The sequence below is a fragment of the Microcaecilia unicolor genome, chromosome 1 (genome assembly GCF_901765095.1).
Source record: "Microcaecilia unicolor chromosome 1, aMicUni1.1, whole genome shotgun sequence".
In the NCBI taxonomy this organism is placed as follows: domain Eukaryota; kingdom Metazoa; phylum Chordata; class Amphibia; order Gymnophiona; family Siphonopidae; genus Microcaecilia; species Microcaecilia unicolor.
Genome location: NC_044031.1, coordinates 627,098,789 through 627,115,694, shown reverse-complemented (window position 1 = coordinate 627,115,694; position 16,906 = coordinate 627,098,789). Strand labels below are relative to the sequence as shown.

Here is a 16,906-nt window from a genome sequence, read left to right as displayed (position 1 = left end):
TCTCTCTCTCTCTCTCACCTCACACAGATGCTGAGAAGCTTATAACCCTTGTTTTCTGTAGTATCTCTCATTACCTGTGTCTGTTTTGCTTCCTTTGTTCTCTAAAGAACACTGAGGAATTCAAGTAATCTTTCTGTTTTGTTATACAGACAGCTGAAAAATTGATTCGAGGATTTGCTGAACAAATATTTTACACAGGATTTATCCACGCTGGACCCCCATCCAGGAATGGTACGATGGAGCCAAGATAACTGAAAAGTTGATGTTGTTCATAATCATCGTACCAAAGGGGATGTCCATTCGCAAGGTGTGTGTGAGTACAACCCCAGTAATCCTCCACAGTAGGGAAGGCAAATGGGAGTTGATATACCACCCTTCTGTGGTTTTGCAACTACATTCAAGCGGTTTACATAGTATATACAGGTACTTATTTTGTACCTGGGGGCAATGAAGAGTTAAGTGACTTGCCCAGAGTCGCAAGGAGCTACAGTGGGAATCCAAACCTAGTTCCCCAGGATCAAAGTCCATTGCACTAACCACTAGCTTACTCTCCACACATAATCCTCTCTGAGCTCTCTTTTTATCCCTTAGTCGTCCAGTGGTCCAACTGAGTCCCAGCTGAACTTTTTTCTTTAGATATCCCTTTAAAAAACGTTTTTTGGATTCCCTACAGCAGTCTTCTTTCAGTCTTCTCGGCTTGCCTAAATACTTTTTTACATTGAACTTGCCAGGCTTGTGCTTTTTTGTTCATTACAATCTGCTTTCCAGTTTTTGAATGATGCTCTTTTGGCTTTCACACACCTCTTCCGTGGATACCATCTCTAGGTGTGGGGTTGGATGATGGGAATAGTCAGTATGTATGAGAATGCAGCGATGTTCTGGAGTGTAACTTGTACATTAGTGTGAGGTGGTTGTATTGTCTGTAAGTGTAAGGGGGTATTGCTGTGACTATGTGGAAGTGGGGGGTTTGGGGCATGATTATCAGTGCAAGGTGTGGGGTTTATCTGAAATGTGCTGGGGTGGGGGTGATTCAATTTTCTGAACACAATAGTGAAATAAGGCAAATATACATGTGTGTGTGGGGGGGGTCACCCACACAATAGACAACTCTGGGGTATATATGTCACCTAGGGACTGTTCAGGGGGCATAGGCATCGCTATGAGGTGGCACGGGATAGCAGCTGCCACCATAAAATATTGCCCTTGTACCCCTGTGCAACCCCAGCCAAGATCAGTGCGCTTCTGGGCAAGTACGTAATTGTAACCCTATCTTCCCTCCTCCCCATCCCTCAGGTCAAGTCTCTCTCCCCACAGCTGCAAGTATACAAACCTTATAGTGGTTGACGGCAGCAATTAGATCAGGCCTTCCTCTGGCCAGCTCTGGAGTCCTTCCCTCTATTAGAACTTCCTTTTGCTACATGGGCAGGACTAGGCAAAAGAAAAACCTCGGAGGATAGAGGAAGATCTGATCTACCTGAGGGGTGAAGGGGAAAGAGGTGAGAACCAAGATGGTGATTGATGCAGACGTATGTGTTTGAGCTGCAGTTTCTTCCAGCTTTATTTAAGGTACTCTTGCATCTTGCCCATGTTTAACATGCACAAGAGGAAAACCAAGGTCCGAGGTATCCCTGCTTCCTCTGGTGTTGGTCGGCAGTTGAACTAGAGTACGCTGGAGAGATTCAGCGTTCAAACCGTGGGAGGAGTCAGTGCTCGCTTCGGTCAGGTCCGCTGGAACAGTGTTGTATTGCAGTGTGGAGGGAGCTTTGCTTAGCCCTCTTTTGTTGGCAGCGTCTCCGCGACCCGGAAGCAGTCTAGAAGCAGGGATGCATGGAGTGACGGTACCCTCAGCAGAGGTGTCTGTTTCTTCAGTTGTGCGAGGGGGACCCGCTATGACTTCTACCCTTTCTGCAATATCAGCTGCAGTGGGGCAAGCTGGAATTCAGCCTTTGCCTTTGGTGGGAAGTTTGACGGCTAAGGATCCTGGAGTTTTACAGACGTCTGCTGCTGTGACAATGGAGTCCTTGTGGGACCTGATTCAGGAACTACACCTTTCCCTTCAAAAGATTTCAGACTTCTTTGGGAGTGAAGTACACAAATTGAGAGAGACTTGTGGAACCCTATATAATGATTTGGGGTGACAGGATGCAAGAATTGGTGCATTAGAGGAAGGAAAACGACAACTTCAGAGCTTTTGTTTGGCTACAATTAAGAAGAGGAATGTCGTGGCTCGTAAGTTGATGTAGAAAATCAAACTAGAAAGAATAATTTGAGGTTTCTTAATTTCTCCAAATCTCCTTTGATTTCACCATTGGCCATGGTTAAAAAATACTTTCAGGAGATATTGGGGATCCACCCATTGTGAAAGCTCAATATCTCTCAGGACTATCTAATAGGGCTGGTGATAGACCTTATACAGAAGTAAATCTGACTGAATTTCTAGAAAGCTCTTTGAAGTGATAACTGAACGTACCACATTGTTGGTGACTTTTATTCTACAATTGGGTAATTCAGTTTTTTGGGGTCCTAAATTGCAGATTTTTCCTGATTTGGCGAGAGAGACACAAAAAAGGAGAAAGGAATTCTTGGCCCTTCGGCCGAGGGATCTTTGCTTAAATGGGACTTTGAATGTTAAGAATGTGAAAGACTATAAATAAAGAATGTAAGCACTATAAAAAAAAGTTTTAAAAAAGGGAAAGAGATTGGATCCAGAAGAAGGACAAACAGTGTAAAGAGAAGGAAAGAACGAGGGAGAAATGCTGAACATGAATACAAAGGGAAGGGAAGAGGTGAGGGAGGCTACACATAAAGGGAAGAGAAGAGGGGAGACAGGCTGCACATAAAGGGAAGGGAAGAGGAGAGACAGGCTGCACGTAAAGGGAAGAGGAGAGACAGGTTACGCCTAAAAGGGAAGAGGAGAGACAGGTTACGCCTAAAGGGAAGGGATGAGGAGAGACAGGCTGCACATAAGGGAAGGGAAGAGGAGAGACAGGCTGCACATAAGGGAAGGGAAGAGGAGAGACAGGCTGCACATAAGGGAAGAGAAGAGGAGAGACAGGCTGCACATAAGGGAAGAGAAGAGGAGAGACAGGCTGCACATAAAGGGAAGAGGAGAGACAGGCTGCACATAAGGGAAGAGAAGAGGAGAGACAGGCTGCACATAAAGGGAAGAGGAGAGACAGGCTGCACATAAGGGAAGAGAAGAGGAGAGACAGGCTGCACATAAAGGGAAGAGGAGAGACAGGTTACGCCTAAAGGGAAGGGACGAGGAGAGACAGGTTATACATAAGGGAAGGGAAGAGGAGAGACAGGCTGCACATAAAGGAAGAGGAGAGACAGGTTACGCCTAAAAGGGAAGAGGAGAGACAGGTTACGCCTAAAGGGAAGGGACGAGGAGAGACAGGTTATACATAAGGGAAGGGAAGAGTAGAGACAGGCTGCATATAAGGGAAGGGAAGAGTAGAGACAGGCTGCACATAAGGGAAGGGAAGAGTAGAGGCAGGCTGCACATAAGGGAAGGGAAGAGAAGAGTAGAGGCAGGCTGCACATAAGGGAAGGGAAGAGTAGAGGCAGGCTGCACATAAGGGAAGAGAAGAGTAGAGGCAGGCTGCACATAAGGGAAGGGAAGAGAAGAGTAGAGGCAGGCTGCACATAAGGGAAGGGAAGGGATGAGGAGAGACATGCTGCTCATAAAGGGAAGGGGGAGGCAAGCTGCACATAAAGGGAAAAGAGAAGAGGGGAGACAGGGTGCACATAAAGGGAAGGGAAGAGGGAAGAGATAGGTCTTCAGTGATCTCTAAAAGTTGATTAAGTCGCTCATTTTTTTCACATCAAGTGGTAATTTATTTATTTATTACATTTGTATCCCACATTATCCCACCTCTTTGCAGGCTCAATGTGGTTTACAATTCATCGTGGATACTGGAAATAGAAGAGTATACATTTGGTTTTACAGAAAGCTTTGGGTACATGATGGTGAAATACATGATAGTGTTAGAGCAGACATTAAAGAACATAAAGAACATTTCTGGCTATCTTAAAGAATGAACAGTTACACGTGTTGATCTTTGTGGTATATTCTGTTGAAGAGATAAGTTTTCAGCAGTTTGCGGAAGTTGGTCATTTCATAGACCGTTTTCAGGTTGCGTGGCAGCGTGTTCCAGAACTGTGTGCTTGTATAGGAGAAAGTTGATGCATTGCATTCATTTGTATTTCAAGCCTTACACATGGAGGATGAAGATTGAGGAATGTGCGAGAGGATTTTTTCCGCGTTTCTGGGTGGTAGTTCTGTTAGGTCTGACATGTAGGCTGGGGCGTCACCATGGATGATTTTATGGACCAAGGTACAGAGTTTGAACGTGATGCGTTCTTTGAGTGGGAGCCAGTGTAGTTTTTCGCGTAGGGGTTTTGCGCTTTCGTATTTTGGTTTGCCGAATATGTCTGGCTTTTGTGTTCTGGGCTGTCTGGAGTTTTTTTGAGTATTTGCTCTTTGCAGCCGGCATAGAGTGAGTTACAATAGTCAGATGACTAAGTACCAATGATTGTACCAGGTTGCGGAAGACATTCCTTGGGAAAAATGGTCTGACTCTTTTTAATTTCCACATTGAGTGAAACATCTTTTTAGTTATATTTTTCGCATGATTCTCAAGTGTTAGGTGTCGGTCAATGGTGACTTCGAGAATTTTTAGGGTGTTCGAAACTGGTAGACTTAGTTTAGTGTGGTTGATGGTGGTAAAATTCCTTCTTGTTGTATTGCGAGGTGAGTACTAGCATTGGGTTTTTTCTGCATTAGTTTCAATTGAAATGCCTCTTGCCCAGAAATTCATAATATGTAGGCTTTGGTTGATTTCATAGGAGATTCTCTTAGATCATGTTTGAATGGAGAAAAGATCGTTACATCATCAATCGTATATATATGGGTTTAGATTCTGATTCGATAGTAATTTAGCCAAGGGTGTCATCATCAGGTTGAATATGGTCGTGAGAGGAGAGATCCCTGTGGAACTCCATATTCAGGTGTCCAAGTAGCTGATGTAGTTGAATTTGAAGTCACTTGATATGAGCGGGTGGTTAAGAACCCTTTAAACCAATTGAGAACGTTGCCTCCGATTCCGAAGTATTCAAGGATGTGTAATAAATTCCATGGGCAACCATGTCAAATGCGCGTGACATGTCGAATTGTAACAGTAGTATGTTGTTGCCGTTTGCTATCAGTTGTTTTGAGTTTGTTTATAGCGTGACTAGTACGGTTTCCGTACTATGATTAGAGCGAAATCCTGACTGGGAATCGTGTAGTATTGAGAACTTGGTTTAGGTACTCTGTAAGTTGTTTGTCACCATGCCATTCTGTTATTTTGGTGATTAAGGGAATAGATGCTACTGTCTATTGTTCGTTAGTTTCTTGACATTTTTCTTTGCATCCTTGGGTATGGGGTGAGTAAAATGTTGCCTTTCTCCCTGGGAAGAGTCCATTTTGTAACATAAAGTTCACATGCATTCCAAAGCTGCGTTCCTATGTAGGAAAAACTAGATGCATGTGTTAATTTATATTTTAGGCCTTTGCAACTGGGGAAGTGAAGATTTAGGAATGTGCATGAAGATCTTTTGGTGTTCCTGGGTGGTAAGTCAATAAGGTCTGACATGTAGACTGAGGCATCTCCATAGATAATTTTATGAATCAGGGTACAGACCTTGAATGTAATACGTTCCCTAAATGGGAGCCAGTGCAGTTTTTCTCCTGGGGGTGTGGCACTTCATATTTTGTTTTACCAAATAAGTTTGGCTGCAGTGTTTTGGGCTGTCTGAAGTTTTTTGATGATTTGTTCTTTACAGCCAGCGTAGAGTGCATTGCATTAGTCCAGGTGACTTAACACCAATGATTGTACCAATCTGTGAAATATGTCCCTACCTGATTTAAAGTCCTAACCTTTGCAGCTGATCCTTTTAGTTTTTTTTTTTTAACCATTTTCCTCATTTTATCATAGTCAAAAATTAAGTGCTTCTACAGTAGATTTCATTTGTGTTTTCATTCCAGATATTAGCTCAGACTTGATCATGTTATGATCTAATCTAATCTCAGCTCAAATTTACACACTGCAGTAATTCCAGCTTGAGGTTCGAGGCAGTTTATATCATAAGAAACTCACACAAAAGTTAGGACTTATACAGACACATCAATAAAAAAAACAAAACAATAAAACTTACCAAAGTGTATAGATTCTTGCAAAGTTGAATATAGTTTACTTCCAATCAGATTTACAGGGGAAGTTCATTCCAAATAGCAACTGCACGGTAGGAAACATTGCATCAAACTGGCATTTCATAAATATGCCATTAAAAGCAGGGAATTTCAACAGAAAATGATCTCATAAACAGGATGAAGTAAAAAATGAACGCAAATAGAATCAAATACAAAAACATTAAAAAATCACACATACAACTTTATAATTCAAAAATTTTTATTGACGATCAGCAGAGTACACAAAACTGACATTTCTCATATTATCATTAACATTGGTTTCATGTTATACACAACAGTAAGTCTCTCCTACTGCATCATCAAGCATTTATATTTTCTCCCTCCCACCCTCCATCCCTCAACATTCCATCAAGTGTTAGCAACTTTTACTTTCAAAGCATTATTAATATGAAACACCGCTTAAGGGTACATAGAAAATCCATTTTACCTAACAGAGTGGTGATACGCTACAGTAGAGCCAAGACCTGTTGTTTGTGTACCATGGTATACTATGACCATACTTTAAATTTACAGCTTAAGACGGCTAACAACACATACAACTTTAAAAACAATGCACGCTTTTATGGGAATCCAATGAAGCCTCATTATATACTGAGAAATTCTATCATATTTTTTCAAACGAAAAACCAATCACACTGCCGTATTTTGTATTATTTGCAGTTTATTGAACAATTTAGCACTTGATCCAACATAAAGAGAATTGCAGTAATCCAGGTTGGAGAACACCAGCATCTGGACTAGTAATGCAAAATGAGGTTCATAAGATCTAATCATTTGTAACTGCCACATAAGTTACCAGTTTCTGCTTGGATAGTTTTTGAGACTGCCTGTATTGTAGTTAGTATATTACAGGGGAATTGTTCTTCTCTCCTTCTACCAGGGGCGTAGCCAGACACCCAATTTTGGTTGGGCCTGGCCCCAAGATGATGGGCAGAAGAACTCTGCCCTGTCCCACAAGTGATTTGGTCTCTCTCTCTCTCTCTCTCTCTCTCTCACCTGCATGTCATATGGTCTCTCAAACATCCCGCCTCCCCTGCATACCTTTTAAATAGATTTTCACCGGCAGTGAGAAGTAACTAATACACATTGCTCATGTTGGCCCCACAGCCTTCCCTGATGCAACTTCCTGTTTCCACATAGGTGGGAATACATCAGAGAGAAGGCTGTGGGGCCTGTGCGAGCAGTATGTATCAGTTGCTTTTCGCTGCTGTTTACAAGGTACGCAGGAGGGACAGCTGTCGGAAGTTTTCAGCTGATGGGGCTTGGGGGATCCCTGCCAGCCACATCATAGGTGTGCTGCTACTGGGTGGGCCTGAGCCCAAAGTGGGTGGGCCTGGGCCCACCCAGGCCCACCCTTGGCTACCCCACTGCCTTCTACAGTTGATAGCTTATCCAGTGCTTCAAGAAAATTATTGTTTCTATTCTTCTCTGTTATTGGGGTTTCCATGTGTTAGAAAAATTCATTATAAGAGAGTTCATGAGGGTTCTTTTTCTTTATAGGCCAGTAAATTGTGGAAGTTTATACCTACACAAGTTCATGTGATTTCTAGTTATCTACAGTTTTGTAAGGGACTTAAAACTGATCTTTCTAGTAAACATCTGAATGAATGGTTTTGTAAGCCTTCCTAACTTTCCAGTATATGTTTTGAACTTATGTAACCTGCTTAGACTCTTTATTGATATTAGCGGGATATAAATCCCTGAGTAGAATATGGTAAAAAGTTCATTTCCAAAGATGATTACTGTGCGATTCATAACTAAGCGAAGAGTCCAAGATTACTTCCAAAACACATGATTCTCTGTCTACCTTTAAAGTTTTCTCATTAACCAAAAATAATGTGGAAGGGACATCTATTGAAGAATTACAAAACCAAAGGGTTAGCTTAAGCATATTCTCCACTACCCACTTTTGAATTTTATCTATGCAATGAGAAACTCTAACAGTAGTATCATCCAACATTGTGGAAACTGGTACTAACATCAAAATATCTTCCACTTAAGAGAACGGACGCTCACCGTTCAGAAGAGAGATGTTTCCCAGAGAACTCATAAAGAGATTGTACAGCATGGGTGACATAGGAGAACCCTGAGTAACCCCACAATAGAAATGCCAGCTCTTGGATAACACACCTCCTTTCCACATACTATAAGATAAATTATATAAAAATTCCCTGAACCAGTTCAAGACTGGACCAACCAATCCAAGCTTGCTCAGTTTTCCTAATAACAATCCATGATCGACCAAATCAAATGCAGCCAAGATGACTGTTTCCCAGCGGATCCAATACTGTTATTTTTCATACTATGCCCTGCATTCCAGTAAGGATGTGTCCAGGAAGATCATACATTTTTAAAATAAAATAAATAAAGATCTATTTTTTGTAGCTCTTTTCCATTGATGGAAAATAGTTCTAAGTCTACCTGGCTTAAATAATTTTTTATGGATGTTTCCTCCAGGAACTTGTCAAGTTCTGATTTGAATCCTGCTGTTACTTGCCTTAACCACATTCCCCTGCAACAGGTTTCACAGCTTAATTGTGTGCAGCATAAACAAATTAGTTTCTACAGTTTATTTTTGTGTTTGAGCAATTAAGCCGCAATTCCCTATTTAACAATTTCACCCTATTCATAATTTTATAAACTTCTATCATATCCCTTCTCAGTCATCTTTTTCTCCAACCTGAAGGGCCTCAACCTCTCATTGAAAAGTTCCTTCCCCTTCTATGAATCTTTTCTAGTTGCACTATAACCTTTTGAGATAGGGTGATCAAACTGCACACAGTACTCAAGGCGCGGTCAACTGCTTTATAACCTTGTTTGTGTTAAGTGGTATGCAAATTTAAAAAATCAAAAATCAAACCATAGAGTGATACAGAAACATAATGATATTCTTGGTTTTTTTTTTCCAGCCCTTTTTTAAAATTATCCTTAACATTTCCTTTTTTTTTAGTGTACTAGACTGAAAATTTATGCAAATCATCCAAGATTTTTTTCTTAGGTGGTGTCTCCTAACTTATAACCCAGCATTTTACACCTGGAGTTATTTTCCCTATGTACATCACTTGGCACTTGCAGCATCAAACAGTGAAGATAATCAAGAAAGCAGGACCAGACGATGTATGAATATAACAAGTCGTTTATTGAAATCAATGTTTTTCCAGTTATTCTGAAGGAAAGGGAAATGGGACTTGATATACCGCCTTTCTGTGGTATTTTGCAACTACATTCAAAGCGGTTTACATATATATAGGTACTTATTTTGTACCTGGGGCAATGGAGGGTTAAGTGACTTGCCCACAGTCACAAGGAGCTGCAGTGGGATTCGAACCCAGTTCCCCAGGATCAAAGTCCGCTGCACTAACCACTAGGCTACTCCTCCACTTGATACGAATTGTCTTTCGGGCCAAAGGCCCGCATCAAGAGTCCACCAATATTGCTTGAACAGTGTATATGTCTCAAATGTAAACACAATGAAACCAAAGAAAAATGTAAGAGCGAACAGTTGTTGGGGCTGAAACAGCCTCTAAAGACCTTTGCGTTTGTCCATATTAAATTTCATGTGCCATGGTGGACGTGTGCTGCCTTGCTTGGATCCATCTTGCTATTGTTTTTGTATTGTTTTCTTTTTCCTATTTAAATTCTTCTAAGTGGCTCGGAAGCGATAGGGGAAGGTGAGAATCTTTCCCCTCCATAGCCTCTGAAACTCCCTGATGGGAAGCATCCACTTATTAAATCTTTTGTCGAATCTCCTATTTTGGCATCTTCAGTTAGAGCTGATTGCTAAGGAGGCATTGGGTCAACAGCTACTGCAGGTTTCATTGAGTCCAGACATACAGAGTACTCCCTCTCTACCATTCTCCAGGCAAAGGACAACACAGGGTGCAATTCAGACCCCTGGAGTGTGGATTAGTGGGTCATTGCTCAGGGAGGATTCTGGAGTAGTTTGACCTTGTCAACTGAGAACACCATCCAGAAAATAGAGCAGCAGAGAGGTGTTGGTGGATGGAACCTGTATGAGAAGTGAAGGTGGTAGTAGTTGACTGGGGATGAGTGACTGAAGCCCTGTTATAGTCCTTTGGGATGGCAGAAGTAGTTTCTGCTCAGTTTGTAAAGCTACTTTGAATGCCATCTGGTCATCCTTGGTTTGGTTTGAAACTCTGGTTTCTAAGTGTTCTGTAGATCTTGATGCTCTTGCAACTAGATTAGATTTGAACTTCGCCCAGTGAGAGGAGAAGATGGGCCTATTGATTCAAAGGATGGTGAAGGTGGAACAGCAGTCAGATCAGCAGCAGATATTGGCTGGTATGGTAGTACAAGACGGAGTGATTTCTCACTGGAGGATGGAGGTGGAAGAAAATAAGATATTTAAGCCTGAAGTTTGTTAATTTACCTAGATTATCCCTGGAGTCTCCTAGGCATATATTGAAAAAGCACTTGGAGATGTATTAAAGATCCCTCTGAAGGCCTTTTTCCACCATGGCCAAATGTCATTTTCTGATTGGGGTAGAGTACAAAGGTGAAGGTACAGTGGGGGAAATAAGTATTTGATCCCTTGCTGATTTTGTAAGTTTGCCCACTGACAAAGACATGAGCAGCCCATAATTGAAGGGTAGGTTATTGGTAAACAGTGAGAGATAGCACATCACAAATTAAATCCGGAAAATCACATTGTGGAAAGTATATGAATTTATTTGCATTCTGCAGAGGGAAATAAGTATTTAATCCCTCTGGCAAACAAGACCTAATACTTGGTGGCAAAACCCTTGTTGGCAAGCACAGCGGTCAGACGTCTTCTGTAGTTGATGATGAGGTTTGCACACATGTCAGGAGGAATTTTGGTCCACTCCTCTTTGCAGATCATCTCTAAATCATTAAGAGTTCTGGGCTGTCGCTTGGCAACTCGCCGCTTCAGCTCCCTCCATAAGTTTTCAATGGGATTAAGGTCTGGTGACTGGCTAGGCCACTCCATGACCCTAATGTGCTTCTTCCCTGAGCCACTCCTTTGTTGCCTTGGCTGTATGTTTTGGGTCATTGTCGTGCTGGAAGACCCAGCCACGACCCATTTTTAAGGCCCTGGCGGAGGGAAGGAGGTTGTCACTCAGAATTGTACGGTACATGGCCCCATCCATTCTCCCATTGATGCGGTGAAGTAGTCCTGTGCCCTTAGCAGAGAAACACCCCCAAAACATAACATTTCCACCTCCATGCTTGACAGTGGGGACGGTGTTCTTTGGGTCATAGGCAGCATTTCTCTTCCTCCAAACACGGCGAGTTGAGTTCATGCCAAAGAGCTCAATTTTTGTCTCATCTGACCACAGCACCTTCTCCCAATCACTCTCGGCATCATCCAGGTGTTCACTGGCAAACTTCAGACGGGCCGTCACATGTGCCTTCCGGAGCAGGGGGACCTTGCGGGCACTGCAGGATTGCAATCCGTTATGTCGTAATGTGTTACCATGGTTTTCGTGGTGACAGTGGTCCCAGCTGCCTGAGATCATTGACAAGTTCCCCCCTTGTAGTTGTAGGCTGATTTCTAACCTTCCTCATGATCAAGGATACCCCACGAGGTGAGATTTGCGTGGAGCCCCAGATCTTTGTCGATTGACAGTCATTTTGTACTTCTTCCATTTTCTTACTATGGCACCAACAGTTGTCTCCTTCTCGCCCAGCGTCTTACTGATGGTTTGTAGCCCATTCCAGCCTTGTGCAGGTGTATGATCTTGTCCCTGACATCCTTAGACAGCTCCTTGCTCTTGGCCATTTTGTAGAGGTTAGAGTCTGACTGATTCACTGAGTCTGTGGACAGGTGTCTTTCATACAGGTGACCATTGCCGACAGCTGTCTGTCATGCAGGTAACGAGTTGATTTGGAGCATCTACCTGGTCTGTAGGGGCCAGATCTCTTACTGGTTGGTGGGGGATCAAATACTTATTTCCCTCTGCAGAATGCAAATAAATTCATATACTTTCCACAATGTGATTTTCCCGGATTTAATTGTGATGTGCTATCTCTCACTGTTACCAATAACCTACCCTTCAATTATGGGCTGCTCATGTCTTTGTCAGTGGGCAAACTTACAAAATCAGCAAGGGATCAAATACTTATTTCCCCCACTGTATAAGACATCAAGTTTATTTTATAGAGGCTAGCTAAGAATTCCATACATTCAACAGAAGACTCCTGAGGAAAGCCTCTTTTGGCCGAAACATGACTCATTTCGAGTCTCAGATGTTACAATTAAGCTACCATATAATAGACATAGTCTGCTGTTCAATCATTTGTCGCCCTCGCTGTGCTCAACTTGAAAAATCATATAACCCTATTAACAATTTGGATTTATCTGCATTCCTGGAAATATTTATGGAGGAGGAGTCCAATACAGGTACATTGAGCAGAATAGTGAGAGAATATTTAAATTGTACTGATATAATCATTCTGCCTTTTACTTGGGACAGAAATTGTGGGTTTTCCTGATTTAAGAATAAAAAGAAATCTCATGTGACTGACTGGGAATGTGTCAGGGGCTCCTTACTTTTCCTTTGTTATGTTATTACCTGCTATGATCTCTTTTCTTGAATCTTGTTCTCATTGGTGACATGGAGATATTTGAGTAATTTTACTCAATTTACATCATTGTTTACATAGATTTGAATTATTACCACTGTGTACTCTATTTGCTATTTTAAATTGTTTATTGTTAAAGTATATATTTTAAGTATTTAAAGAAAAAGAACATCTGCCATTTAGATGCCCAGGTTCCTAGTCTCACCATCCTCAGCTGTTTTAATAGCTCTGAATAATTTTGTCTCTTCTGCAAATGTCTTTATCTGTTTGGGTATTTAGCCTATTCTGCATATAAATTGAAGCTTAATAAAGAGAAAACAAAGTTTTTATGGGTAGGTCCAGCGTTACCTCTGAGTGATATAATGTTACAGGTTAATCATCAGATAAAACTGGATGTTCCTTCCAGAATTTTGGAAATTTATTTATTTATTTGTAGCATTTATATCCCACATTTTCCCACCTATTTGCAGGCTCAATGTGGCTTACAAATTTTCCGTAATGGTGATCACCAATTCTGGAAAAGAGAAAATACATAGTTAAGATGGAGGTGACAGAGTGAATTGAGGTAGATAGCCAACTGTCTTTAGGAACTCAGGTTCATAAGGTGTTAAGAGATTCTTTTTTTTTGTTACAAAAGAAATTTTAAACTATTTGGAATTTTTTTTTTTATTTGTCTGTTTTTTAGATTGTTGGTTCAGGCTTTGATACTTTCAAAACTGGACTATTGCAACTCTATATTGGTTACACAAAGTTGCTTAAGTCCAAATTACGAGTACAGAATGCAGCAGCAAGAGTTATTTTTGCAGCAGACAAATATGATCATATTACTCCTTTGTCATGTTATTTGCATTGGCTACCATTAGAAGCAAGATTTCAATTTAAGGTATCAGCTTTGACCTAGCAAGCATTGTATGGATCTTATTTAGGCATTCATCTTGCTTTTTATAAAAATGATTTTATGTCTAGATCTACTAGATATCAATTTTTATTAAAGTTTTTCCCTCATTTCTCCATGTAAAGGTAAAGAGGATTTTTCAATCTACTTTTTCTTATCAGACTATACAGTTTTGGAATTCTCTTTCTTCTTTTCTTTTAAGAATTTGTGTTTATTTTCAGTTTAGGAAAGCTCTTTAAGACATTTCTTTTTAAGAAATTTTATTAGTTCATGGTAGCTGAGGGTTTTTTTTAATTATTGTAAAATTTGGTTTAAACATTGTAATTTCTGATGTTCAGCTTTTTTCTGTTACCTTCAGTGAACTTTGTGGTATTTTGTGGGTTTTAAGACTGTAGTAGTAGTAATAATAAAACAAACATACTAAAATTCCATCATTCACCAGTCCAAAACCCACTCCAGAAATGCAAAGGTCTCCCCCGGATACATCAGCTATCTACTACTACTAATCATTTCTATAGCACTACTAGACGTACGTAGTGCTGTACACATTATATGCAGGTACTTTCTCTGTCCCTAGAGGGCTCACAGTCTAAGTTTTGGTACCTATCCCAGCAAAGGCTAAATAAATATGTATTCAGTTTCTTCCTAAAAAAGAAAAGGTCTTGAGTAATATACAGTTTCTGTGGGAGTCTATTCCACTGCTCAGGAATAGCAACTAAAAATGTTTGCAGCCAAACCACAAGGAAGGAAGAACAGTGGGAAGTCAACCATGGACTCAAGAGACATGTACAACGGTCTGATACTTCTCAGAAAGTCTTTATTGGTTGGAGACTCGACACAGTAAAAGTGCGTTCATGCTACCCTAAGGCACCACGTCGACTTCCAGTGGTATCACTTATAGATTCACCCAGGTCTTTTTAAAGACCAGGCATTTCTATTATCACTCCAGCACAGTGAACATCAGAATTCCTGTATATCGAATAAGGTTCAGAAGACTCCTGAAGTAGGCCTGTGGCTGAAACACAGTACTATGTCAAGTCTCCAACCAATAAAGACGTTCTGAGAAGTATCAAACTTTTGTCCTTGTCTCTTGAGTCCATGGTCGACTTCCCACTGTTCTTCCTTCCTTGTGCATCATTTGTGGGAATCCAGCATTTTTCCACCTAGGTGAATTTCCTTTGACTGCAGCCAAACCACAGCCAGGCATGCAGTCCCCCAAACTCCGAACCTCCAATAAATTACCGCCTTGTGAGCATAAAGTCCGTTCTGGAGCATATCAACAGAGCTTTTCCAATAAGTAAGAAGACCAAACCCTGCCAAAGTTTTAAAAGTCAGTGTAAAAGCCTTTAGTCAACAGGTGATCAATACAAACTTCTCAGCACAGGGGAAATGTGCTCACACATTTTCACCCCAATCAGAACTCTCAAGGCCGTTTTCTGGACATTGACCTTAATTACTTTTCCATCATTAAAGAATTTTTTAAAGAACTAAATTATTATTCTTTTTTGTATCAAGCATGTTCAAACTCTACTGCTTTCTGTGACAAATTACAGTCAGTTTTGTAAGCAAATAAAAACTTACTTATTCAGGAAGTTTGTCCTGAATTGTAATGATTATAGTTAACTATATATCATTATTTTATTACATTGATTAGTTTTGTACTTCCTGGATACGTCCAGCTTCTTAGCAGATGTAATCCGCATTGAACTGAGAAGTATATGGCGGAATATAAGTGTTGTTAATGTTAATGAACTTACTGAAATCAACATAAATCTTTCACCAATAACCCCAAATAAAGGAGGTTACAATAATCCAGTCATATTAATAACTACATAAATAACCTGCATAAAATCTTTCTATGTAAAATTCATCCTTACCCAATGCAGCTGAGGTAGATGGTAAAAACATGATCTCACAGCTGCTGTAATTTGTGTTTGCGTAGACAAAACCCCATCCAGATCCACTCTGAGCCTAGTTCAACACCCTTAGTTCCACAACCTGCCAGTAAATAACATGGCATTCACTCTCAACCAAAGCCTTCTGTACCTGAGGACTTTGTCTTTACTCCCACCCATTCTTTTATGCTCTACAAACAGTCATGCACATTCCTCAACACACATATCCGATTCTTTCCCAAGGGCACATAAAACTAAATGCCATCAGCAAATAGCTGATAACCAAAAATCTGAGCTACTGGGACCAAATAAATATTGAACAACTAGGGGGACTATAATGCTGCTGGTCTGGCAGGGCTAAAGGAAAGGAAATTTACAGGTAAGTGAAAGCTTGCCTTTTTATTTCTTCTGTCTAGGATAAGAAGTAGAATGAATTCTCTTTTTACTTCTTGTGTCTGTTTGCTGTGCCCTAGGGAAAAGGGTGTGATAATTTCCCCCCCTTATGTTTGTATGTAAGGAAAAGGGAATACGATAACCTCTTCCCTTCATTTATGTCAGGTCATCTGTCCGTGTTCTGTATATTGGCCTGGGGATGGGTTAGTTAGTTTCCTGAGGGAAGTGATTTAAATTACTCCCCTACCCCCTCATCATTTCAGGTGTCTTATGCCATTCATTGGTCCATGGGTGGGTAAGCTGCTTTTTCTCTGTTCTAGGATAGCCAGAGTAAGATAGTGTTCTGATTGCTGATTTGTCCTTGCAGTGTTGGTGAGAAAGGGGCCCGATGGGACTGCAGAACTGATCCTCCTGGACCATGGATTGTATGAGTTTCTGAGTGAGAGGTAAGCATGACCTCGATCAGAATGCAGATTGTCCACAGTGTTTAATCTGTAGTGCAGGGTTTCAGGCCATAGAAGCACCGAGGACCATGAGGAACACTTTGTGAGTTTACTTTGTTTTCTTTGTATTTGCTTTTTCTTTAAATGGGAAACCAAAAAGTTAAACCAAACATTTCCACACCTAAACCGGTGGGTTCAGTGAACAGGCATGTGGCTCCTGTGATGCCATCTGAAGTTATCATTACAAACTGTTGTCCACTTGGTACCTCTTTGAGCCCTCAAGAATGCACCCTCTCTTCCACCTGTATTTTAAGTGGAAGGGGCATCCCAAGTGGTTAACCCTGCTCCAGTTGTAAACATGCGTACTGATAAAATTTTATTTACCCATTCGAAGTTACGTACACCATTTTAGTCTATCGATGTGGGCAAGGATTTACAACCAATGGGAGCTAAACAGGAT

At 40.9% G+C, this 16,906-nt stretch overlaps 1 protein-coding gene across 1 annotated transcript in view; it reads left to right on the top strand.

The window, feature by feature from the left end:
• ADCK5 (aarF domain containing kinase 5) overlaps positions 1 to 16,906 on the top strand; it is a 186,032-nt gene that overhangs the window by 135,835 nt on the left and 33,291 nt on the right. The window contains exons 10-11 of the mRNA XM_030220653.1: positions 150 to 231; positions 16,371 to 16,449. Coding sequence (XP_030076513.1) covers positions 150 to 231; positions 16,371 to 16,449 — 161 coding nt within the window. The remainder of the gene's footprint in view (positions 1 to 149; positions 232 to 16,370; positions 16,450 to 16,906) is intronic.